Source organism: Eulemur rufifrons, chromosome 6 (assembly GCF_041146395.1).
Source record: "Eulemur rufifrons isolate Redbay chromosome 6, OSU_ERuf_1, whole genome shotgun sequence".
In the NCBI taxonomy this organism is placed as follows: domain Eukaryota; kingdom Metazoa; phylum Chordata; class Mammalia; order Primates; family Lemuridae; genus Eulemur; species Eulemur rufifrons.
Window position 1 is genome coordinate 102,253,366 of NC_090988.1, and position 25,611 is coordinate 102,278,976.

Below are 25,611 nucleotides of genomic sequence, written 5' to 3' on the forward strand. Positions count from 1 at the left end.
AAAGAAACTTTCTGGCGACAGGATTTGTGTCTTTTTTTTTTTTTGTCTCGAAAATACATCTGGATCTTTTTCTTTGCTCGGCCCCTGCCTACTTGCAGGGCCCAGTCTGCCCCCCACTCCCTGCTCCACTCCCTGTGGCCTTTGGGGCCTAGGTGGTATCTGCAGTTGATCCTTGCCTCCCCACCTCTGCCACTAGCCCTGTCCTCTGACTGACAGCCAGGCTCACTGTGTGTGTGTATGTGTTAGGTTGGGTTAAGGAGCTGGGAGACTCAAGTGAAATGGTCTCATTTCCTCCACACTCACACCCTTCAGATCTTTTCTCTAGCTAGCTTCTTTTCACCAACTGAAGTAGCTGGGAGCAAGGAAAAAAGAGTGGGGCATCCGGCCAGGTGCAGTGACTCACACCTGTAATCCCAGCATTATAGGAGGCCAAGGCGGGAGGATCACTTGAGACCAACCTGGATACCATATCGAGACCCTGTCTCTACAAAAAAATAGGAAAATTAGCCATGCGTGGTGGCACATGGCATAGTCCCAGCTACTTGGGAGGCAGAGGCAGGAGGCTCCTTTGAGCCCAGGAGTTTGAGGTTGCAGTGAGCTATGATGACACCACTGCACTCTAGCCAGAGCTAGAATGAGACCCTATCTCAAAAAAAAAAAAAAAAAAAAAAAAAAAAAAGAAGAAGAAGAAGAATGGGGCGGGGGGGGGGGGGGAGGAGAGGAGGGGCAAAAACCTCCCTAATGGGTACAATAAACACTATTTGGGTGATGGGCACACCTGTAGCCATGACTCAAGCATTACAAAAGCAATCCATGTAACCAAAAATATTTGTACTCCCTCAATATTTTGGAAAAAAAAATAGGGCACCAGATCTAGGGAAGGTGAGGTATTGGAGCAGAAAGCACTGGGCCAGCAAAGGATGGTTCACATCCTAGCACTGACTGGGAAGTTCTCTTCCTCCTACCCAAGCCTTGACTCCCCCCGCTTCCATCCACATCACTATCCCAGGATCCTGCTGCCACTCCCAGAGGAGAAGCCAAACCCAGAAAGGACAGCACAGAAGAAAGAACAGTGCCCTTCCCTCCAGCTTGTCAGCCCACTCAGGCAGACCCTTTGTAGCCCAAAGGAAGGCTCTTCTGTTTCCTGTACCTGGGTCAGCGCAGGGCAGGTCACCTGAGGCTGGAGTCCCCAAGGTACAAGTAGGTGCTGGGGAAGTGGGAGGGGTCTCTGAGGCAGAATAAACTACGGGCAAAGGGTGGGGCCTCATTTTGTCACCATAGCCCTGGGGGGCAGGCAGGGTACGCTGCTCCCCATTGCACAGAGGGGAAGATTGAGGGGCACAGAGAAGATGACCTGCCCTAGGGGCCAAACTGGGGCCATGAGCATTTCCTTCTCCTGAGAGTCCCCATTCCCTTCCCCTCCTTAACAAGGACCCTCACAAAATACCTACCTATTGCCTGTGGGCCTAAAAGGTGGCATCCAGCCCCTTCCAGTCCCAGCTTTGGGTGGCTGCCCCTGCTCCAGGATCCTTGATTTACCAGGCCCAGAGTGAAGGAGAAAGCAGGGATGCCACAGAACTAAATGTGGGGCTCTCGGTGTCTGGCATGGCTTTGGGAGGTGCTGCTGCCCAGCTCCCAGGTGATAGGACCTAAGGACCAAGACGGGAGTTCACAAGGAGCCTTCATGAGTATCACCTCTGCTGTCTCTGCACAGCTCCAAGAACAGCTTCCCATTTTAGAGCTGGAAGCAACAGGCTCAGGGAGTTGCCTCTTGACTCTGAGACTTAATAGCAGAACCAGCATTGAACTTGGGTTCTCTTGATTCCTGGTGCACGGTGCCTGGGCGAGGGTCCCTACCAGTTTCACCAAAGCTCTAGTCACTAGTGAGTGGGTCTGGAGTCCTAGTGAGGAGGAGTGGGTAAGCAGCAGGGGGTGGCCTTGGAGGGTGTTGGGGACAGGCTGGAAGGGAATTGTGTGCATGAGGGCAGATGGGACCAGACAGGGCTGGGGCTGTGCCCCTCTAGGGAGATGGACAGAGGAGGAGAGGAGGGAGGGAGGATGTGGGTGCCTGTAAGTGTACCCCTGTCTCTAACTCACCCAGGAAAAAGGCTCCACTAGCCCAAGGATGACCAGTGGGGCCCAGGAATACCCAGCAATGCCAGAGTATCCAGACACTTTCCTGGCCTCAGTTTCCCGTTCTGTTGAGTGAGAGAAGGGCGCTGGCCACATCGCCGTCGGACTCTGCAAGGCTGCGGGAGGAAGATGCTTGCTACCGAAGCCACCACGGGGAGAGTGTTCACTGGCAGCAGCAAGCCAGGGAATCCCTCTCCCCTTCCCGCTTTCTTTCCCCTCCCTCTCTCCTGCTCCCAGCCTGGCCCCGCCCCTGCCCTGCTTCCAGTGTGCTACGGGGGGCAGGGGGCGGGCGGAGCGGGGAGAAGGGAGCGGAGCGGACGCCGCCACCTGATCCCATCCAGGCGCAGCGAGGAGCCGCCGGCACTTGGCGCGCAGGGCCTCCAGCGCCCTCGGACCAGGTGCGGATTTCGGCACCAGGGGCGAAAGGCAGCAGCGGCCGCCGCACCAGGGCTGGAGGCAGAGCCCACGCGTGGGGAGTGAGTACTGCAGTGACCGGCCTGGGGCTGGGGGTGTACCACAGAGGGATGGGGAGGGGGTGGGAGAGTGTCTTGGGGGCCTAGCGCTGGCGAGCACGAGGACGAGGATGGGGGCGCGCTACCCCTGCGGAGCAGGAGAGGACCGGGTGGGAGGGTGAATCTGGCCTATCCCGAAGGGTGACCAGATCCTGGTGGCTGGATCCCTGGGTGAGGCTGGGATGAAATCGAGGGAATGGGAGGTGGGGTGGGGGTGGGTAGTGATGGAGAGAGGAGGATGAAAGGAATTCGGAGGCAGGGATGATGCGGGGGTGGATGACAGAAGGGCTGGGGGGTGGGGGGACCTAGTGCTGGCTTGGAGGAGAGAGAGGAGGAAAAAGAGGGAGGTGGAAAGATATCTGCTCTCCCAGGCCTTTAATTTGCAGACCCCCTCAGACCTTCACCCCTTCCTCTCAAGTGCCCTGGGTCAGTTTCCCTCCTCACTGGGCTGTGGCACCCCGCAAGTCAGGAGGGAGTCTCCAGGTCATTTCGCGGCAGGTCTGAGTGGTCTGGGGCGCCCCCTCCTCTAAGCACATCAGTGTCAGTCCAGAACTCAGAGGGGACAGAGGAGAAAGGGCTCATTTAGGAGTGGGTGGGCACCCCAGCCGTTTTCAAAGCTCCAGCCGGCTACACCATGTCTTCCTCATGTCTTCTTTGGTTCCCTGGAGGAAGGAAAGCAATTTGCAAAACGGGACAGCAGCCTGAGGTAGATTGTTCTGACTAAAATTAGCACTGACACTCTGATGAGGCCGGGCAGTCTGACCTGCCGTGGGGACCTCTCTCCGTGGAGAAGACATCAGGAAGAATGGGGAATAGTTGGACGCATCCGAGGGCAGGGGCCAGGGCCACTGCTCTAAAGCCTGGCCCCAGCAGCAAGGCCACCCACCCCACAGCAGCCTGAAGCTCAGAGGGAAACCCAGCCCCAGGCAGCCCCTCCTCGGGTGCCACTGCCTTGACCCTGTCTCCAAAAGTGGCATCCCGGAGTGCACTTGCCAAGGGAAGGAAGGCCTCCTCCAGTGTCCGAGCAGCACCTCTCTCAGGACCTGGAATGTTTAGCCTGGCCGAGTGCCCACCCAGAGCAGAGGGTTACTGCTTCCAAATACCTGAAGGTCCGTCATGGAGAAAAATGTGTGTGCCCTAGGAGGGCAGCACACGCAGCAGTGCAGAGGAGAGGTGGAAAGGGCAGGCTGAGGAGGGCACGAGTAGCAGGGTGCTCCTAGCTGTCCCAGAAAGAACTGGAACAGCTGAAGCTGCTCGGAAATGGACCAGGCTGTGTATAGAGGTGATGAGCAGCCTGTCATTGGTGGTAGACCAACAGAAGCTGGTGCCCACCTCCAAGGGCTGGTGTCCCCAAGCAGGCCTCGGACTGGGGTCTGGCTGTCTCCCCAGAGTGAAGCCATGGAGGGGAGAGGAGAAAGATCTGGAGTGGGGGTGTAGGGGCACCCTTGTCACTCTGTGTAGCCGGGGGAAGCTTCTCCCCAGGAGAGGTTGGCTGTAGCACCCCACAGGCTTGGCCTCCTTGGCTGACCCTGACTCCTCCAAGAAATAAGGTGGTTTCAGCAAGTATAGCAGAGGTGGGAACTGACTTGTCCCCTACTTTGTCCCCTTGAGAAACTTCCCTCTGGTCACCAAGTCCTCTAGGCAGGAGGAGTGACACAAAGGAAGAAGGTGTGTATCCTTAGAGAGCCAAGGGCTCTCACTCCCTCCCACAGGCTTCCCCAGCCAGGCCGGGCCAGCCCTTCTGTGCCCAGCAATCCTTGAAAAGACAGGGAGGGCCTTAGGCTTCCTCCACTATGCCCCTGGCTGCCCTCTGCAGCTGGACCCTTCACCCCTCGGCTCCAGGTGGATTAAGTCTGTCTGCAGGCTGGTGGAGGAAACCAGGCGGTATGGCCCAGAGAGGAGGGGAGGCACAACCAGGACATCTTTCCACCCAAACAGGTTTAAGTGTAATCCAGGATTAATGGGGGGGGGGGGGTCAAAAGGAGAGATTGGAAGCCAAGCCGAGGGCCCCAGGGGAAGGTAATGGTCAAAAGGGTTTTCATATTACCTCACCCCTCCTGGGACCCAGGTGTGTCCTAGTTCCAGTTCCACATACATGCACATGCCGTAAGTTTTCAGTCCCCCCTCCCCGCCCTTTGGAGAGGGGTGTGTGTGACTGATGAAGCTGAACTTGAACCTGGAGACTGAGGCTCCTGAGACAGTGACCACACCCTAGCTCGGGGACAGGCATTTCTGCTTAAGCTGACTTCCCAAGGGCTGGGCCACCCTTAAGCCATGGCTGGAAACCAGCCCTTCTCCCGCCCTGGCTCCTGCTGCTCACCTGAGATGGAGGCTCACCTTATCCTGGAGATTCTCAGCAGGGCGACAAGCAGGAGCCACTTCTTTACCCCTCCCCTCCTGACCTGACCCGGCTCCTGTCCCAGGCTGCCGGCCCATTGCTTTGGCCGAGCACCTCAGCAGTCAGCTGACAGCCGCCTGGGTTTCAGGTGTCTGGGGATGGAATCCAGATAGAGTTCCAGGATTTCAAGTCCCCCTTTCCTTTGTGGATTTCTCGCTCTTAGGCCCCCAGGGCCGGAGCCCACCTGGGAGGGCTTAAGGCTAGAGGCATGCAGAACTGCCAGTCTAGGGCAGGGATGAGGAAATCAGTTCTCTATGGAGACAGCACATGTAGCATCTAAGGGCACAGATTTGGGAGCCAGAAAAAGCAGGTGTGAATCCTAGTTCTATTGCTACCAGCTGTGTAACCAGGAACAAGTGACATCATCTCTTACGGGCTCAATTTCCTCATCTGTAAAGTGGGAACATGTTAGGGAATATGGGAATGTGTAGTGAAGACTGAATGGGATTAAGTATGTGGCAGAGTAGCACTCAGAGTACGCCCGCAGCACTGCTCTGAGACTCGAGGAGGTGAAGGCCTGCTCAGTGTTTCTGAGGAGCTCAGTCTCTCTGGGGTCAGGACCAACTCTTGGCCGAAGCAATCAGGCAGGGCGTCCTGGAGAGGGGGAAACCTTGCGTGGAGACTTCTGTGTTCCAAGCCCTGGTGTCGAGGCCAATCTACCGGGGAAACAGATGACCACAAGACAACGAAGAGTTAGGGGCAGGCGGAGAGGCAGAGACAGGACTCCAGGGAGGGAGTGGCTACAAACCTGAAGGCCTGGCCACACCCCAGACCCTGTAATTCCACCCAAGACTAGGTTATCTGGAGCAGTGAGGAGATAGGTTCTTGGTAATGGGAGGGAGGAATCTGATCTGCCCTGGCCTCTCTGCTCACCCCACCCACTGGAGCTCACCTTCGCAGCAGTCCTGCTGGGGCACGGAGCCCATCTCCTCTGCCCACTGCAAACCTGTCTGCCTCCTTCTCCTGCCAGGCTTCTCAGGAACACTGGCCCTGCTACCAGAGCCGCAGGAGCCCCCATGAGTGCCTGCAAAGGGAGTCCTGGATAGCGAGTCCCTGGCTTGTCCAGGGTGGACATTCCACCATGCCAGCCATCGTACAGCGCCTGCAGCAGGCCACCAAGATGATGAGCCGCAGGAAAGTCCTGCTGCTGGTGCTGGGGTGCAGCACTGTGAGCCTCCTTGTCCACCAGGGGGCGCAGCTCAGCTGGTAAGGGGCGGGGCCTCGGCGAGGGGCGGGGCCCAGGGAGGCGGTTCCTCCAGGGGCGGCTCCCTGGCTTAGCAAACTGGGAGCGCCTCTTCCCATCCTTCCACCTGCCAGCAGAGCCTCCTACTGGGCTTTGCTCCTTCCCGCTACTCTGAAGTGCTTTCCTTACATCCCTCTAGAGCCACACAGGGCAGGTCTTCACTGAAAGGGTGGAGTGACTTACGCAAAGTCGTAGTTAGGGTTACCTGGGATTCAAATCCAGCCCGAACCCCGCAGCACACAGCTAAGCGCCTCCCCCGTGGACTTCAAACAACTTCTCACCACTTCTCTTGTGCTGGGTGAGGGCAAGGCCCCTCACTTCTCTCGGTCTCCTCATGTATAGAGTGGGACTGATGCCATGTGTGACCCAGCTGGTCACCCTGACACCAGAGACCACGTGGTAACTAACGGGAACCCTGACCCTGCTCTTGTCTCACTGTGTGAACCCAACAAATCCCTCGCCTCTCAAGGCTTCCGATTCCCCATTTTCTACACTGTCTGCCTCCGAGAATGGTGCGAATGGGTCCAGCCCCCCTTGTCAGATGATTTGCTGGTTTGAAATCCCAAACATCCTTGTTTCAAGAACAAGGAACAGAAACAAAAGCTTCGAGAGGGCTAAGGTTTTTTCTCTTTTTATACACTATTGTATTTCTTGAGCCTGGAACAGTGGCTGGTACATAGTGGACAATTGAAACCTGTTTATTAAATGAATGAATGAGGCTCTAGAGGCCTTAACAGAAACGTAACAGATGGGTTGCCACAAAGCCCAGAGCCACCCATCTACAAAGTGAGGAGCCAGTTACAGAGTAAAACCGAGAAAGACAGCAAGAGGATTTGGTGACTGAGCTGTCTCCAGATTTTATGTAAGTGATTTTTCTCTTTCCAGTCCTCAGTTTCTACATTTGTAAAGTGGGATTCCTCAAGGATCTCCAGAGGCCTTTGTCCTTTTGTTAAATAGTATCAATTTCTGCATAAACAAACTTAGCAGCTGGAAACAACGAACGTTATCTCAGTTTCTGTGGGTCAGGAATCCAGGGGCGGCTTTACTGGGTCCCTCTGGATTAAGGCCTTTCATGGGTTGCAAGCAACGTGTCTGTTGGGGACGAAGTCTAATCTGAAGGCTTGATTGGAAGGGACCTGCTTCCAAGCTCACTCATGTGGTTTTGGCAGACTTCAGTTCTAGCAGGCTGACGGGCCGAGGGGCCAGTTCCTCCCCGGCTGTTGCCACTGTGGTACCTCCCCATAGGGCTGCACACAGTATGGCAGCTTGTTCCCTCAGCGTGAGTTATCCTGGATTGAGTGAGAGAGACCAAGATAGAAGCCACAGTCTTTACGGTATAATCTCACCATCCCGGCCCTTTTCTATTCCTTAGAGGCACCAGTAAGCCCAGCTCATACTTAGGGGAGGAGAATACACGTGGGCGTGACTGCCAGGAGGCCAGCAGGGGCCATGGGGTCATCTCTGAGGCTCCCGACCACTGCCCTCTACTGTTGCACGAGCAAAGCCCACGATGGGCGCTCCTCAGGGAGGGGCAGGGGGCGAGCAGCACCCGCCTCACCCCCCCCCCCCCGTACACCCCGGGCCCGGCAGGTACCCCAAGCTGTTCCCCCTGAGCTGCCCGCCTCTGCGGGACTCGCCGCTGCGCCCCAAGCACACGACCGTGGCCTTCCTGAAGACGCACAAGACGGCCGGCACGACGGTGCAGAACATCCTGTTCCGCTTCGCCGAGCGCCACAACCTCACGGTGGCCCTGCCGCACCCGAGCTGCGAGCACCAGTTCTGCTACCCGCGCAACTTCTCGGCGCACTTCGTGCACCCGGCCACGCGGCCGCCGCACGTGCTGGCCAGCCACCTGCGCTTCGACCGCGACGAGCTCGCGCGCCTCATGCCGCCCGGCACGGTCTACGTCACCATCCTGCGCGAGCCGGCCGCCATGTTCGAGTCGCTCTTCAGCTACTACAACCAGTACTGCCCGGCCTTCCGGCGCGTGCCCAACGCGTCGCTCGCCGCCTTCCTGCGCGCGCCCGAGGCCTACTACCGCGCGGGCGAGCACTTCGCCATGTTCGCGCACAACACACTGGCCTACGACCTGGGCGGCGACAACGAGCGCAGCCCGCGCGACGACGCCGCCTACCTGGCGGGCCTCATACGCCAGGTGGAGGAGGTGTTCTCGCTCGTCATGATCGCCGAGTACTTCGACGAGTCGCTCGTGCTGCTGCGGCGCCTGCTGGCCTGGGACCTGGACGACGTGCTCTACGCCAAGCTCAACGCGCGCGCCGCCAGCTCGCGCCTGGCCGCCATCCCCGCGGCGCTGGCGCGGGCGGCGCGCGCCTGGAACGCCCTGGACGCCGGGCTCTACGACCACTTCAACGCCACCTTCTGGCGCCGCGTGGCGCGCGCCGGCCGCGCGTGCGTGGAGCGCGAGGCGCGCGAGCTGCGCGAGGCCCGCCAGCGCCTGCTGCGCCGCTGCTTCGGCGACGAGCCCGCGCTGCGGCCGGCCGCGCAGATCCGCACCAAGCAGCTGCAGCCGTGGCAGCCCAGCCGCAAGGTGGACATCATGGGCTACGACCTGCCCAGCGGCGGCGCCGGCCCGGCCACCGAGGCCTGCCTCAAGCTGGCCATGCCCGAGGTGCAGTACTCCAACTACCTGCTGCGCAAGCAGAAGCGCCGCGGCGGCGCGCGGGCCCGGCCCGAGCCGGTCCTGGACAACCCCCCGCCGCGGCCCATCCGAGCGCTGCCCCGTGGCCCCCAGGGCCCCTGAGCGCGGCCGGCCTCCAGGAGCCCAGGGCCTGCCCTGCCCGCCAGGAGTCGGCCTGGGGTTGCCTCCAGGCCCCGCCCCGTCAGGGCCCTGTCTTTCCAAGGGGCTTGACCCCCATGTTGAACTTTGGGCTGTCTCTGAGCCCACCTCCCTATCATGGGCTGAGCCCCGTCGTTGGGGATGGCGCTGATAGGCTGGATCGAGCCCTGGGCCACCGTTTCCTTCCCAAGTGGTTGGTGACTTTGACAAAAGGCCTGAGGGCCGTCCAGAACTGCCCCCCCTGCCTTTTTCTGGGGGCTGAACCCCACACGTGTCTTTTGCAAGTGGGAAAAGCCCAGGCCCCAGAGAGAGGCTGAGCCCCGAGGAGAGGCTGCTCTTCCTGTCCGCTGTGCCGGGCTCTTGCTCTCCTCCCAGGGCTTCAGAGGCCCCGGTACTGTGTCTTCCAGGTTCTGCCCTTCCCACAGACCTAAGCTGCTCCCAGACTCCCAGAACCAAGAGTTCTTGGGTTGGGTTTTTTGTTTGTTTGGTTTTTCTGTTTTTTAATAAAACATCTTTAAAACGTGCAAGTTGTATGTCAGTCATTGAAAGCCACATTCCCCATGTTTACGGACGAAGCAGCTGCCCAGGAGGAACTGTGGCTGTAGCCATGAGGCTGGGGGCTTCCCTGCTGCCCGCCCTCCACAAAGGCCTCCAACCTTCCTCAACCCTTTGACTGACTGGGCTCATCAACGCAGACTGGCTCCTCAGCCCCACTCATTTTCCAAGTCGTTCCTTTTCATTCATTCAGCAACATTTACTGAGCATCATGACTATAACTTGGAGATACAAGTGAACAAGGCAGATGGGGCCTTTGTCTCATGGAGCTCATGGGGAGATGTTGAAACAGGAGCAAGACGTAAACAAAGGAAGCTCTGGAGGGGTTAGAAAAAAACTGCACCTCCTTGGGCAGAGCAAGGCTGGTAGGTGGGTCATTTCAGGTAGGGAGGTGCTTAACGCGGAATTTTCCTCCCGCTGTGAGTCATGACCTCACCACTGCCGTCCTTCCTCTCAAGGAGGAGACAACTCTGACTCAGGTGAGGACCAATCCCTCCCCCCAGTTTCCTTTAGCACAGCAAGATACCCAGCACTTTCAAATGGAATCTCCCTGAAGACCAGCAGAGGATAAGGACTTTTTCTGTCACTTTCTTCAGAGCTACATTGACATATCGGGACAAGTAATAAAAGTAATAGCTGTGCCGGTCTACTATGTGCCAGCTGCTGTTTAAAGGCTTTATCCACATTAACTTATGAGATAGGTGCCATTTTCTGGTGAGGGACTGAAGCTTGAAGAGGGTAGGTGACGTCAGGGTCACACAGCCAGAAAGTGACCACTAGGCTTTGAACCCAGACAGTGTGGCTTCTGAGCCTGTGCTTGTAAGTGCTGTGCATAGTGCCATTCAACTTAGAAAGATCACACGGCTGACTCCAGGACCTTCCTCCCCGAAATGTAGAGCCTCACACGATGCCATCAGCTCCTCTTTCTCTTATTTTTCACGGAGACACCGTTGCCTGTTTGGGCAGTGGAGATTGCAGTGGGGACGCTTGGTTGGCAGGTTGTGAGATGCACCCTGGCCTTGAAAGGGGGCTCTTTGCATAGCACCCCACTTTTTACCGGCAGAGCTCTGGAAAAGGTGATAATTAGAATCGTGCAAAGGCATAATTAGGTTTCTGGCATTAAGCAGCAGTAAAGAATTGTACTAGACTCGGAGTCAGCTATCCAAAGCCAGGTGTCCTCTGGCCCCCAGGCCAAGAAAGTATCTACCAGTCCGCCACCCCCAGCCCTAGCCTCTGGCTCTACCACTGCCAGGAACATCCTTCACCTTGCCCCGGGTCTGCCTGGAAAACTCAGACATGCCTTTATGTTTTGTGTTGCTATAAAGGAATATCAGAGGCTGGATAGTTAACAGGTAAAAAGTTTATTTGGCTCACCATTCTGATGGCTGGAAAGTTCAAGATTGGGCTTCTATATCTGGTGAGGGCCACAGGCTGCCTCCACTCATGGGGAAAGTGAAGGGGAGCCAGTGTGTGCAGAGATCACGGGATGAGAGAGGAAGCAAAAGAGGGACAGGAGGCGCCAGGTTCATTTTAGCAACCAGCTCTCAGGAACTAAGAGTGAGAGCTCACTCACCCCCAAGGGGGAACATTAACCTATTCATGAGAGATCCATCCCCGTGACCCAGACACCTCCCACTGGACACCCCAACACCTGGGATCAAATTTCAACATGAGGTTTGGAGGGGACAAACATCCAAACCATAGCAATAGGCCTCTGCTGGCTTCCCAACCCTCAGGCAGGTGAGCCCCCTTTATAAACCTCACTCCACTTCAGCAGACAGCACAATTGTGGACTCGGAAAAACCTGAATTCAGGGACTAATGGAATCACTGGGCACTAAGACAGGGTTTCTCTGTGTGACTTGGGGCAAGGGCAGGCCCTAAGGCCTAAGCAGGGGCTCTTTGGTCCAAACATCTCCAGCTTTGGCCACAACCCAGCGGAACAAGCCCCAGATCCTGGAACCCCATGCCCTGCAGAGAGGCTCCTTCCACCAGCACACACTTAGTGCTGCCCCATTTGTGGCTACTCTGCATGGTCCCAGAGCTTTGGCAGTGGGTGAATCGTGGTCCCTGCCTCAAAGAGCTCACCCTAGGTCTTTCTCCACTTGTGGAGACTGACCCGTTCCACTCTCTCTGGAACATATTAAAAAAAGGAGCTCACCCTAAGGTCTAGAGCAGATGTGGAGGCAGCAGCCTGGGCAACAAATCTATGGAGACAACCTTGCCCAGTGACTAACCATAGGGGCTCTGGAGTTTGAACTCGGGTTCTGCCACCTACTGATTACATGCTTTGAACTTAGCCTTTGAGCTCCACTTTCCTTAGCTGTGAAATAAACAGCTTCCTGCATGGCTTGGTGAACAATATTTGGGATAAGGCACCTAGCACAGTGCCTGGCCTATGGAAGTGCTCCCCAGGTGGCATCTCTGGTTTCAACAGAAGGGCTCCTCCTTCATAGTTTAGATGTTACAAATTGGCACATCTATTGCAAGAGTTTCCTAGCAGATGGAAGAAAGCATTTTGAGGAAGGAGCACCTTTTCCCACTTTGCCCAAAGGCACAGTGTGGGCCATGAACATCCTCAGTTTTTATGAATGTAGAAGGATGCACAAAGGGGGGGAGGGGAGGACAGAGTGTCAGGTCAGGAGAGGCTCCCTGGAGGAGGGACATCCCAGCTGAGAACAGGGATGTTGCTCCAGGCAGCGGGAACAGCACATTCAGAGGTACCAAATGTGAGAAAGCCGGGGCATTTGTGAGACAGGGAGCAGGGCCATCTGGGTGGGGAGAAATACACCCATGTCGGGTTATCAAAGGCCTTGAATGTCATGCTTAGATTGGCTACTTTCTAAGCATCATGTCTGTGAGTCAAGATTCCTGATCCAGAGACAATGGCCCTCGTGGGATGGCGCCTGAAGACGTCATCAAGGATAATTGGAACGAGATTGTCACCAGCTTTGATGACATGAACCTCTCGGGGGTCCCTCCTCTGTGGCATCTGTGCCTGTGGTTTTGAGATGCCCCCTGCTATCCAACTGCGAGTGATTCGTCCTTGTGTCGAGGGTATGGTGTGATCGCTCAAGCGCAGTCTGGAACTGGGAAGACAGCCACCTTTGTGACATCCATTCTGCAGCAGACTGAATTGGATCTCAAGGCCACCCAAGCCTTGGTTCTGGCACCCACTGGAAAATTGGGACAATTGGCTCAGTAGACACAAAAGGTGGCCATGCCACTAGGAGATTACATGTGTGTCTCCTGTCACACGTGGAATGAGAGGAATGAAAGCTGGACACAGCGTGTGGCTCACGTGAAACCCTGAGCATCGCCCAGGCAGTCCTCTTCATCTCCACCTGCAGGAAGGTCGACTGGCTCACTGAGAAGATGCTCACCTGAGACCTAACTCTCTCTGCCCTGCACGGAGATGTGGACCAAAAGGGACAAGATGTGCTCGTGCGGGAGTCCCGTCCTGGCTCTAGCAGAGTCCTGCTGGCCAGGGGCAGCGATGTGCAGCAGGTCTCTTTAGTCATCAGCTGCGACCTTCCCACCAACAGGGAAAACAATGTCCGCAGAATCAGTCATGTGGGTATTCTGGTCGTGAGAGTATGGCTCTGAACCTGGTGACAGAAGAAGAGGACTCTTCATGACACTGAGACCTTCTTCAACAGCCCCACTGGGGAGATGCCCCTCGGTGTTGCTGACCTCGTCTGAGAGGGGCTGTCCTCTCCCCGGTCCCAGCTGGGGTTCAATCCTGGGGGTGTGAGAAGCAGCAGGAGGCGGGAAGGAAGGGAGCCAAGGGATGGATTCTTGCCATTGTTTTTCTTTTCTTTTTTTTTTTTTTTTGAGTAAATGTCACTTTTTGAGGCAAAAGAAGGAGCCGTGAACATTTAAGACACCCTTTTCATTGAGGGTAGGCTGTTACCCCAGGTGCCATCTCTTCTCCCCAAAATCACTAATCCATTCCCCCAACTGAGTCACCGCCAGACCCCAGAGGCCCTCCCACCCCAGCCCAATTCCTCGGAAAGGAGTCAAAGGGCTAAAATATATCACTCAACCTCATTTGCTGGACCAAATCTGGAGGGAGATTTGTAAAAATTGTTTTAAAGTTCAGGTTGTCTTGCACGGGACTCTGAAGCAAGTGGAATTGGCAGAGATGAGCAGCAGGGGGACCAGGCTGTCCCCAGGGCTGAGGGGTCACTGCCTCAGCCCATCCGTAGCCCGTTCCTGGACAGCAGTGTGCCTTGGAACACCAGGTGGGGACATCTGTTGTAGGTGATGGGGAGTCAGTGAGGAAGGCAGGAGAAAGGCCTTTAATAAGCAGCTGCAAATGTCTGTGGGAGAAGGCATGTTAACAAGAACAATGAGCCCGCGCCTGGAGTCCCGGCTACTCGGGAGGCCGAGGCAGGAGGATTGCTTGAGTTGGAGGCTGCAGTGAGCTATGATGATGCCACTGCACTCTAGCCTGGGTGACAGAGTGAGACTCTGTCTGTAAAAAAATAAAAATAAAAAGATAAGAACAGTGATGCTCGCTAACGTTACTGAGCACTTACTATATGCTAAGTACTCTTCTCTGTGCTTTAGGTATTTTAACTTGCCCGATTCTCACAGCAGCCCTGAGAGGTGGGTGTTACTCTTGTCCTCCTCTTGTACAAGAGGAAACTGAGGTGCAGGAAGCTGAAGTGCCCAGGCTTCCCCGGTCGGGAGAAGCCGAGCTAGGACAGAAGCCGGAGTGCTCAGGCCGCGAAGCCCAATTCCTGCCATCGGAAGACGTTGCCTGGCACCCTCAAACACATGTCCAGCAGTCCCTGCGGCCTCCTCATTAAAGAGCCTCCTGAGAGTGGGCTGCAGTGGGAGGGAGGGCAGAGAGCCCGAGCGCTGCAGGGCCCGAGGCAAGGCAGGGCACAGAGAGAGAAGCTGGTGATCTGCCAACACGACTGGGCGGCTTCCCAGGACGCGCCATGGGAGGGGAGGAAGCAAGGCAGGGGTGCCTGAGGACAGGGGGAGACCCTCAGCCCCAGCCAGAGGAGGGCACGGGGGAGGGGGTAGCGTGGCAGCCCCTTTCCCAGCCTCACAGACCCTGGATTACAGCCTCTGGCCCAGCAGGGCTACGGGAATCTGAGGATCCTGGCGGGCCGCCCTCTCCTCCCCGGGAGTCCCACTGGTACGCTCCAGTGGGCGAAGGATGGGACAGGAATGCTCCCCCATATCCTCCCCCCATCCCAAGCTCATGGTTTTTCACAACACCCAGGCAGCAGCGGGCGAAGGAGTCAGACTCTAATACAAATGGGAAGACTGAGCTCTGGAGAGGGGATGTGGCTTCCAGAGGTGGCCCAGGGCCAGGGCAGGGCCCTGGAAGTGACGACAGTCCCATGAGTGGGGCCTGTAGGGAAGGATGCTGGGTCCTCTGACCTGACTTTGTCTCCAGCCCAGAGTTCCCGTCTTGGGTGTCCCCCAGGTTCACCAAACCCAATGTTCACAATCAAGCATCTGATCTACCCACACTGGCTCCATCTCCAGTGCTCTTGGGTTCGGTGCCCCCATTCAAGCAGACTGAACAGCAAACCTCCTGTTGCCTAATGCCTGACTCACCTTTCCCCCGGTGCCACCTGTCACCATGTCTGTGGATCCCGACTCCTGAGTAATTCTGGCATCTACACACCTCTCTTTCCCTACATCTGCCTTAGTCCAGCAGTTTCTCTCTGGTTACATCAACAGCCCCCAGTGGATCCGCCTGCCCCTCTAAGCTCCCCACAGCAAACACTTTCCACTCTGCTTTCAGAGGGATCCTTCCTTAAGCAGTCTGATCCCAGCACCGCCTGTCCCCGAGCCAGCCTTTTTACCAGGCCCACAAGGGTCAGCCTAATCTGATCCCCCAAAAGCTTCCAGCTGTATCTCCATTGCACCCCCATCATATTCCAGCCACCCTGGGTGACGCAGCATGCCCCAATGTGTGCCGTGCCGGGGCTGGCTCTTACTGGCTTTGAAAACTGAATTTTGAAAGGCAGTTGTTGAACATAACTATTATTAAAAATTAAATTATACAAAATTATAATTAAGTAGATTATATTGAGAATAAAGGTAATGAATACTCAAAACTCATCACTTCTTAATTAGTTGACTACATCTCACTATTATTTATGCTCCTAAGTTTCTCTGCGTCTACTGTATGCGTCTGTGGGGTCCTACGTAACCGTGTGCTGTTTACCACCCAGTCATGTCACACCCATAGCCTGACATCAGCCGTGCTGGGACTGTCTACATGACAGATCAACAAACATTATAAATTAGAGGTTGATTTACTGTTTTGTTGATTGTCTAGATCAGGGATCAGCAAACTACTAAGATAAGCCAAAGCTGTCCGACCACCTGCTTTTGTACATAAAGTTCTCCTGGGACACAGCAGCGTCCACCCAATCCTCACTGTCCACGGTGACTCACGCATTGCAAGAGCCGCGTTGAGTAGCTGAGAGACGGACCACATGGCTCTCAAAGCCTAAAACATTGACCACTTCATGGAAGAAGTTTGCCAACCCCTGGCTTGCACTTTAAGAAAACTATGGAGAAAATGTTAATAATGCAGACTAAACTTAAAGTATGTCATGTCTGTAGCTGTTACTTTGTGACTAGCACAAAAAAAGTAGGGGAAATTGTCTTCAATACTTGAAACTATTATCCTCGTCAACAAAGAAGTCATTCACATCACTGACAAATGAGCGATTTTTTTTTTTTTTTTTTGAGACAGAGCTTGCTCTGTTGCCCAGACTAGAGTGCAGTGGCGTCATCATAGCTCACAGCAACCTCAAACTCCTGGGCCCAGCAATCCTCCTGCCTCAGCCTCCCGAGTAGCTGGGACTATAGGCTTGCACCACCACACCCAGCTAATTTTTCTAATTTTTGTAGAGACAGGGTCTCACTCGTGCTCAGGCTGGTCTACAACTCCTGACCTTAAGCGATCCTCCTGCCTTGGCCTCCCAGAGTGCTGGGATTACAGGTGTGAGCCACTGCGCCCAGCCATGAGCAAAGTTCTGACATACGTCGTCTTTGTTTCATTTCACCTCACTCATTAACAAAAACAAAAACATCAACCAGCATTCACATCAGACCTACAGAGAAGTGCACACCACCGCCTGCAGGGCAGGCCCATTTACACTTTCACTTTTGTGAATGCCTTCCCTCTGCCTGCAATGCCTTAGCAAAATCCAATCCAAATGTCTCTTTTTAGGCTGGGTGCGGTGGCTCACGCCTGTAATCCCAGCACTTCGGGAGGCAGAGACCGGAGGATCGCTTGGGGCCAGGAGTTCGAGGTCCTAAAATAAAATTTAAAAAATAAATAAAATAAAATAAAATAACATATGAAACAAAATAAAATACTGTTGTTCTTTTTATCTGGTGCCGTAGCCTAAAGACAGCAGGCAGGCAGTTGGGATGGATGTGAGTTGGAACAGACAAGAACACACTAGAACCTGTGAGGATGAGCTAGAACCCACAGGATGGACCAGAACTCACGTCAGTCTCTCCGTTTCCTGAGCCTCCAACTCTGACGACGCAGATGACGGGCAGAGGAGCTGGCACGCTGACAAGGAGCTAAACACACACCTGGGCCAGGACTCACAGACGCTGAGGAAGGTCCGGCCCATGCTGCAAGGACTGTGGGCCCAGTGGCTGCTCCACGCCAACACGGCAAGCCGGCCATCAAGGGCCATGCCTGTGAGCTGCCTCGGGTGCCTCCACACCAACCTTTCTGTTAGAAAAAGGAGGCGACTCCTGTCTCGCTTCCACTTGGGGGTCTTGGCCATGCTATCCTAATAGTACTGGTGACTATTCTTCATTCAGAAAAGCAACCGTCTTGCTGCTGGGCCTTGGTGAAGACCAGATGCCTGATCTATGGAACGCCACGTGATTCTAGGCCCCATACTCACCACGACCCACAGAGTCATACACTTGCTGTATCTCACTAGACAGTGACGTGGTGTCTACGATACCGGGCGCGGGCAGATCTAGAGGGCACAAATACACTGCGTGAGGAGTACGAGCAGACGGTTCCTGCTCCCGCGGGATCTGCTTCTGCCTTTGCCTCCTCTACTCAGCCTGCACTTCCGGCATCAAGGGGAGAAGGAAAAAGTGCCGGCATGATTTACCTGTTACTGCACCGTGAGACAGTGACAGCCAGAAGTGGACAACTGCTGCTCTGCAGCCCCATTCAGACGTGGCCCTACGGGACAGCGGTGAAGGAAAATCCTCCCAGAGGGCAGGCGGTGGTGGCCGTACATCTGCGGGTATCTGTGCGGAAGGAAAGGGGTCTGACATGCAGATCTACACGGGCTCAGCACCAGTGTCTGACGGGCTGGCCCACGGCAGAGATTTTGGAAGAACACAACTCGGAACGGGATGGCAAGACGGTCTGGACCAGAGGCATGCGGACGGCTTCTCAGGATGCTCACAGAATGGAAAGATGTCCGCATACGTGCCCAGCTGAGGGCGGTCCGTGCAGGGCCCTCAGTGACCAGGTAAGACCACTTGCGACAGACTCACGCAGCCAAAGTGGCGGTTCCACAATGGACTCACGTACGAAATGCTGAGCCGCCAGATTTCTATGTGCGGTAGGAAATGTCTGTGCTCCTTGTCCAAGTTTTTATGCGTCACTTTTTAAAAAGTTTTTAAAATTAAAAAGAAATGTATTGTGGTGAAATATACATAGCATAAAATTTACCCATTTAACAACAATGCCCCGCTTTCTTCTCCCCCCCGCCCTTGGCAACCACTTTTCAACTTTCCATATCTACAGATTTGCCTATTCTAGGTGCTGCAATCGTGTCGATTCTTGTATTGTTTGTTCGTTGGTGTCTGGCTCACTTCTCTTAGCCAACATGCTCAGTTCATCAGTGTAGCGTGTGTCAGAACCTCCTTGCTTTTTTTTTTTTTAATTTTTTGAGACAGAGTCCCGCTCTGTCACCCTGGCTAGAGTGCCATAGCGTTAGCCTAGCTCACAGCAACCTCAAACTCCTGGGCTCAAGCGATCCTCCGCCTCAGCCTCCCGAGTAGCTGGGACTACAGGCATGTGCCACCATGCCCGGCTAATTTTTTCTATATATTTTTAGTTATCCAGATAATTTCTTTCTATTTTTTAGTAGAGATGGGGTCTCACTGTTGCTCAGGCTGGTCTCCAACTCCTGAGCTCAAACGATCCGCCCGCCTCGGCCTCCCAGAGTTCTGGGATCACAGGCGTGAGCCACCACGCCCAGCCTGTACTTTTGAATATTACTACCCAAATAGGAATTATTTATTTATTCACAACTTCTTTTGTGTCTCTCAGCATTTTAAAGTTTTCTCCAAGTAGATTTTTAGAGATTTTTTTATTAAAAATTTTATTGAGGTCTAATTTTATGGAGAAAAATGCATGTGGGATCACAGCCTGATGAGTTTTCACAAACGGAACCCCTATGTCACCGGCACCCAGAAGCAATGTCCCCAGAGGGTAGAAGCCCTCCCCTTTCCCCTCCCTGCCGCAAAGGCCCCGTGCTGACCCCGCGGCGTAGATGAGTGTCCTGCGCGCGAGGTTTTCACCCGGCGTGTCCTTGAGATTCTCCCGCCGCGCCGTGTTTCATTCAGTGCATTTACCGCAATGAATTTTTCTTTTCTACTATTAACGGGCATTTGGGCAGTTCCCAGTTGTCAGCATTAGAAATGCTTCACACGGATGTACGTTCCTTACCAAGTTCACGCTGGGGTGGCGTGTGTCATGCGTGCGTGGAAAGCCTGTGGATTCCACGTGGGGCTTACGTGCCCGGCCCGCCCCCTGCGATCACGTGCTTCTTTCTCGTGTGTGACTGTCCTGTGTTCTCCCCCAGGTGTGCCGTGGACCCATCTGAGATAGTGGCACTTTGCTTTCTCTTTCCAATCGTTACATATTCTGTGTCATTCTCTTCTGTTATTGTATTGGATAAGCCACCAAAGCAAGTCAAATAATAGTGACACGAGAGAAATGTTAGTAAATATTGCCAAATTTATCTTCAGAAAAAGAAATTTCATCTGCTTGTACACCCACCATGTTGAGTCACATTTGGAAACCCCCTTGGAGTGTCTGTTTGGGATGTGTCCTGGGGACTGTCCTCGGTCAGGAATGTGCTTACCCAGAGCTGTCACCGGGGCCAGCCGGGACTCGCCAGGGAAGGAGGCAGCAGGGTTGTGCTGCGGTCACGCGGGGTGCAGCTCCCGGGCTACGGATTGGACATTGGGCCTCACGGGGTTGACCTAGGGCCGTGGGGGGACACTGAGCTTTGGGGGTCAGTCCTCAAGGGACTGTAATTGTTGAGGGAGCATGGGGGGCGGAGTTCCTCACCCCAAAGCAAACGGGGCGGGGGCTCCAGAATGTGCACGAGGAGGTCCCTCTTCTCCTTGAGGGTGTGGAAGCCAGAGCACCGGGGATGCAAGTTTGGGGCACCCGTTCTGGAAGGGAGGGGGCCAGACTGCAGTTTGGGACTCTGATAGGAGACACTGTCACTTTCCAGTGATCCCAATCTGCTGGAGCCACTTGGGGTCTGTGCTTAGAACCTCAGATCTTGCACTGACAGCACACAGGGACACAGCAGCTGGACTGGCAGCAGCAGGGTTTGCAGCAGCTGGACTGGCAGCAGCAGGGCTGGCAGCAGCTGGACTGGCAGCAGCAGGGCTGGCAGCAGCTGGACTGGGAGCAGCAGGGCTGGCAGCAGCTGGACTGGGAACAGCAGGGTTGGCAGCAGCTGGACTGGCAGCAGCAGGGTTTGCAGCAGCTGGACTGGCAACAGCAGGGTTTGCAACAGCTGGACTGGCAGCAGGATGATCCACAGCCCCCCTTGCAGCCTCCACAGGAGCCACAACCCCCCTTGGAGCCGCCACAGGACCCACAGCCCCCCTTGGAGCCCCCACAGGACCCACAGCCCCCCTTGGAGCCCCCACAGGACCCACAGCCCCCTTTGCCAGAGCTGGAGCAGGAACAGGCTGGCACACAGCAGCACACGGGCTTGCAGCAGCAGACAGGGACACAGCAGCTGGAGCCGCAGCCCCCACAGCTGGAACCGCAGCCCCCACAGCTAGAGCCGCAGCCCCCACAGCTAGAGCCGCAGCCCCCACAGCCGGAACTGCAGCCCCCACAGCCGGAGCCGCAGCCCCCACAGCCGGAACTGCAGCCCGTGGAACAGCCACAGCAGCCCATGGTTCTGGTGGGTTGAGGAGGAGCAGGTGGGAGGAGCAGGTGGGAGGAGCAGGTGAGAGGCAGGTGCAGGTGTGGAGCCTCCTGTGCCCAGGCCCTTTATACTCCTGCCCAGGGTCAGGCGTGAGGCTGGCACATGGTCACTTCCTGGTTCCTGTTTGAGCCATTTTTCTGCAGCCACGTGTTGTTTGTGTTTCTAGAGTGCGTGGGCTCCTGTTGGCTTTAATCCAGCACATTCTACCGGAGGCTCTAAAGCTGGCGTCCTCTCCATCTGCTTGTCCCGTGTGAGGACAGCTCCAACTTCAGGAAGCTTCTTCTTGTTCCTTGGAGCCGGTCATCGTGGGCCACCTGCATTTGAGGGACCTGGGTGCCTATCCCAGCTTCTCTGTTTTCTGCAACAAAACATTTCCCATTTTAAAATTTCAACATTTTAATATTAACATTGAGGTCTTAGTTAAATACTAGGAGAAGATTAGAGAAGAAAAGTAAGTCACCTGTTTCCCCAGTCCCTCGAGTGCTCACATTTTGGTCGATGTCACCAATCTTTTTGCGGTGGGCGGCTCTCCCGATCTCCGTGTCCACTGTCCACGGTCTCCACGTTTTCCAGCCCTCTGAGGCACGTGCTCCTACGAGTCCATTCCGAACGGCCTGACTGCTGTCCTGGCTCACGAGCTGTTTCCAGTTCCAAGTGTGTTCACTGCCCTCCGCACCGGGGCTGGCAGCCCCAGCCCTCTCCCTCCGGTCCACCTCTGCAGACGCCGGTTGCTTTTAATTTCATCACTTACTATGGATAACTACATGAACTTTTAGCATTATCATCAAATTTGGGGACACATCTGTCACATTTCTTTCCCATATGGGCTGTACCATCTGGAAGATGTTTGTATTTTTTGTAGAGAAATACAAATACTTGCTCAGGCTGGTCTCGAACCCCTGACCTCAAGCCATCCTCCTGCCTCAGCCTCCCCGAGTGCTGAGATTACAGGCGAGAGCCACCACACCTCTCCTAACTTTATTTTTTAGAACAACAAAGCAACAACTCCTGGGTTATGTATTAGTCTTCACATTTGCTCTGGGATTCACAGATTTCTGCTTCCATTTTCCCGACCCCTCCTGTGCTGCCCTGTGTGTGTGGTCATTCTGACTGGCCGGCCACGCTGCGCACTGCCTTGGTCCTGGCGGAATAAAGCCGCTAGGTTTAGCCATAGCAACGTTTTTTTCCGCTACATACAGTTCATCCTAGTGGCAACTGATTCAGACATTTCATTATTTTCTTCTTTCTTTACTTTTAATTTTTGGTCGCTTGTGCAGTAGCTACAGCCAAGCTCCGAGCACATGTGTTAGAGATTTCTCTGTAGTGGATATTTGGGGGAGACCGGTGCAGACTTGACCGAGGTGCCCCACAGCACTGCGTGGGTGGAGGACAGAGAAGCTCAGAGGCGGGAGCACGGAGGTGTGGATGCAACCAGGCTGAGGGAGGGGCCGTGACACCCGGGGGCAGGGGCGGGCTGGTGGGGCTGCAGTTAGGGTTAGGTGGGACAGACCTGGACGGACAGGGGCGTGGGCTCCAGGGTGGAGGGACGCCCGGCACACACGTCCTGCCAGTCCGTGCTCCAAAGGCAGCCAGGACTGCACTGAACGCTCTTCCGTTAGAAACCACTTTGCCCCGTATGAAATGTCACAGGGGCAATAGTGATGCCCAAGGGACAACGTAAACTGACAAATTGCATAATGACAACATCACAATAAATTTGAAGTCCATTTTATATAATACAATAAATTATAATTTATTAGCGTGATATCTCGTTTGATCATAAGACTCTTTTGGTTCACTTTGCTGCAGATTTATTTATTAGGTGTTGGTTATACTTTTAGCAATTTCATCTTCAGTTGCTATGACCCAAGCGATCACAGCCTCTCTCGGCAGAGGCGAGAGCTCGCGTAGTTTCTGGTGGCGTCTGACGAGGCTCTTCTGCAGATGCAACGTTACTGGGTCTGTTTAAGGTATTTTATAGGCTGTGACCACATTAGGATAAGTTTCTGACACGTTGTTTCAAAATATAAATGTTACTACGCCTAGATGGGATGTTTCTCATGGAAAAAATTTTCTTAAAAAATTGTCTTCAGGCCGGGCGCGGTGGCTCACGCCTGTAATCCTAGCACTCTGGGAGGCCGAGGTGGGCAGATCGTTTGAGCTCAGGAGTTCGAGACCAGCCTGAGCAAGAGCGAGACCCCATCTCTACTAAAAATAGAAAGAAATTATATGGACAGCTAAAAAAATATATATAGAAAAAATTAGCCGGGCATGGTGGTGCATGCCTGTAGTCCCAGCTACTCGGGAGGCTGAGACAGGAGGATCGCTTGAGCTCAGGAGTTTGAGGTTGCTGTGAGCTAGGCTGACGCCACGGCACTCACTCTAGCCCGGGCAACAGAGTGAGACTCTGTCTCCAAAAAAAAAAAAAAAATTGTCTTCATATAAATCAGTTTCATGTGAGTCTACATTAATTTTGCTAATAAACTTCAGGTTTTGGAGTAGTTTTAGATTTATGGAGAAATTACAAAGGTTTCTATGTGCCTCACACCCAGTTTCATCTCTGACTGAGACCTGGCAGCCACATTGAGACATTACTGTCAACCACCGTCCACACTTCCAAAAGCATTTCTTGGTGTTTCCTCTCCTTTTCTGCACCGGGACCAAGCAGACTCTGCGAGCCTCGCCATCACCCTGTCTGCTCAGGCCCCTCTTGGGTGTGACGGTTTCTCAGGCTTGTCTTGTTTCGGTGACGGTGACAGTTTGGGGAGGACTGAGCAGTACTTTGCAGGATGCCCCTTCACTGGGAGTTATCCGACCCCAGTGGTGACCTGCCCTTCTCGTCATACCCTCCCCAGGGTCCAAGCTATGGACACCACTCGCCACTGCTGATGGTGACCTTGACCTCCTGGCCGAGGTCGTCCGTGGATTCTCGGCTGTGACGCGGCGCTCAGCCTCCTTCTCCCGTGCTGTGCTCTCTGGGAGGATGTGACACTGCGCAGCCTGCGGGGGGGTGGAGCTTCTCTTTCTGGGGGGCAGAGGCTCCTCAATTATTGGGGTTCCATGTGGGAGGTCTGTCCTCTCCAATTCATTTATCTGCTTAATCACTTATTTATACTAGTTTGGATTCAGGGATATTTATTTCACACGTTGGGTGAGAATCCAGTAATACTTTATTTTGTTGATCTAATTGTTTCATTTTGGGGCAATGGGAGCTCTTTCCTTTGGCTCTGTGCCCTGTGGCATGTTCCCATCTGCGTGTGTGCACGTGTGTGTGTGCGCGTGTGTGAGAGACTGTGCGTGTGTCTGTGTGACTGTCTGCGTTAGGGTGTGTGAGGGTGTGAGTGGGAGTGCATAGATGTGCATTGGTGTGAGTGGGTGAGCCGGTGTGAGTGTGCATGGGTGTGAGTGGGTGAGCCGGTGTGAGTGTGCATGGGTGTGAGTGGGAGTGGGTGGGAGTGAGTGGGTGTGAGCAGGTGTCAGTGGGTGTGAGTGGGAGTGAGTGGGTGTGAGCAGGTGTCAGTGGGTGTGAGTGGGAGTGGGGGGAGTGAGTGGGTGTGAGCAGGTGTCAGTGGGTGTGCGTGTGAGTGAGCGGGTGTGAGCAGGTGTCAGTGGGTGTGAGTGGGAGTGGGGGGGGTGAGTGGGTGTGAGCAGGTGTCAGTGGGTGTGCCTGTGAGTGAGCGGGTGTGAGCAGGTGTCAGTGGGTGTGCCTGTGAGTGAGCGGGTGTGAGCAGGTGTCAGTGGGTGTGCGTGTGAGTGAGCGGGTGTGAGCAGGTGTCAGTGGGTGTGAGTGGGAGTGGGGGGAGTGAGTGGGTGTGAGCAGGTGTCAGTGGGTGTGCGTGTGAGTGAGCGGGTGTGAGCAGGTGTCAGTGGGTGTGAGTGGGAGTGGGGGGGGGTGAGTGGGTGTGAGCAGGTGTCAGTGGGTGTGCCTGTGAGTGAGTGGGTGTGAGCAGGTGTCAGTGGGTGTGCGTGTGAGTGAGTGGGTGTGAGCAGGTGTCAGTGGGTGTGCCTGTGAGCGGGTGTGAGCAGGTGTCAGTGGGTGTGAGTGGGAGTGGGGGGAGTGAGTGGGTGTGAGCAGGTGTCAGTGGGTGTGAGTGTGAGTGAGCGGGTGTGAGCAGGTGTCAGTGGGTGTGAGTGGGAGTGGGGGGAGTGAGTGGGTGTGAGCAGGTGTCAGTGGGTGTGCGTGTGAGTGAGCGGGTGTGAGCACGTCTTCCTGGGACCAGGGCTGCTCAGGTCACCCCCTGCTCCCTGCCTGGGTTCCACCACGACCCCTGACGGGCAGCGGTACCGACACAGCCCAGCGCCCGGGACGCAGCTCCTCCTCCTGCGGTGCTGCAGACGCGCTGGCCCTAACGTCGCTGAGGCGGCGCCTGTCCCCGCCCTTCAGAGGGGACATTTGATCCATCAGTGCAGTGGGACTGTTTCCTCACGTTTTGCGTTTCGTCCTGAGACCCTGATCTGCTAACTGGGTTTTTCTAACGTTTGCAAACACCGAGTTTCGCTCCTTGCGCTGTGAAGCACTGCGGGTTGGCAGAGCGCAGTGTCACATACACGACATTGCTGTGCCGGGCGGAATGTCTCAGCACCTAAAGTGCCGTGCGCTTTCCCTACTGAGTCCTCGCTCCGTGAGCCCTCGGCAGTCCCCGGTCCGTCCACTCCCCGCAGCTTTGCCGTCCCAGCGCGTCACACGGACATGGAAGTCACGCAGAACGCGGCTTCTCTCCCTCAGCGAAGCGCGTTTGCGGTGCGCTCCTGTCCCTCGAG

The 25,611-nt window shown here is 55.1% G+C and overlaps 1 protein-coding gene across 1 annotated transcript; it reads left to right on the plus strand.

The window, feature by feature from the left end:
- The first annotated feature begins 6,124 nt into the window (after nucleotides 1-6,124).
- Nucleotides 6,125-9,047, plus strand: GAL3ST3 (galactose-3-O-sulfotransferase 3). The gene is made up of 2 exons (XM_069470380.1): nucleotides 6,125-6,249; nucleotides 7,877-9,047. The coding sequence occupies exons 1-2, from the start codon at nucleotides 6,125-6,127 to the stop codon at nucleotides 9,045-9,047; spliced, it is 1,296 nt and encodes a 431-aa protein (XP_069326481.1).
- Nucleotides 9,048-25,611: the final 16,564 nt, after the last annotated feature.

What these genes read in the sequence shown, in the direction of transcription:
- GAL3ST3 (XM_069470380.1), top strand. Translation starts at nt 6,125, where the DNA reads ATGCCAGCCATCGTACAGCGCCTGCAGCAGGCCACCAAGATGATGAGC. An exon ending in CAGGGGGCGCAGCTCAGCTG is followed by an intron (nt 6,250 to 7,876) that starts GTAAGGGGCGGG and finishes CGGGCCCGGCAG; the next exon opens with GTACCCCAAGCTGTTCCCCC.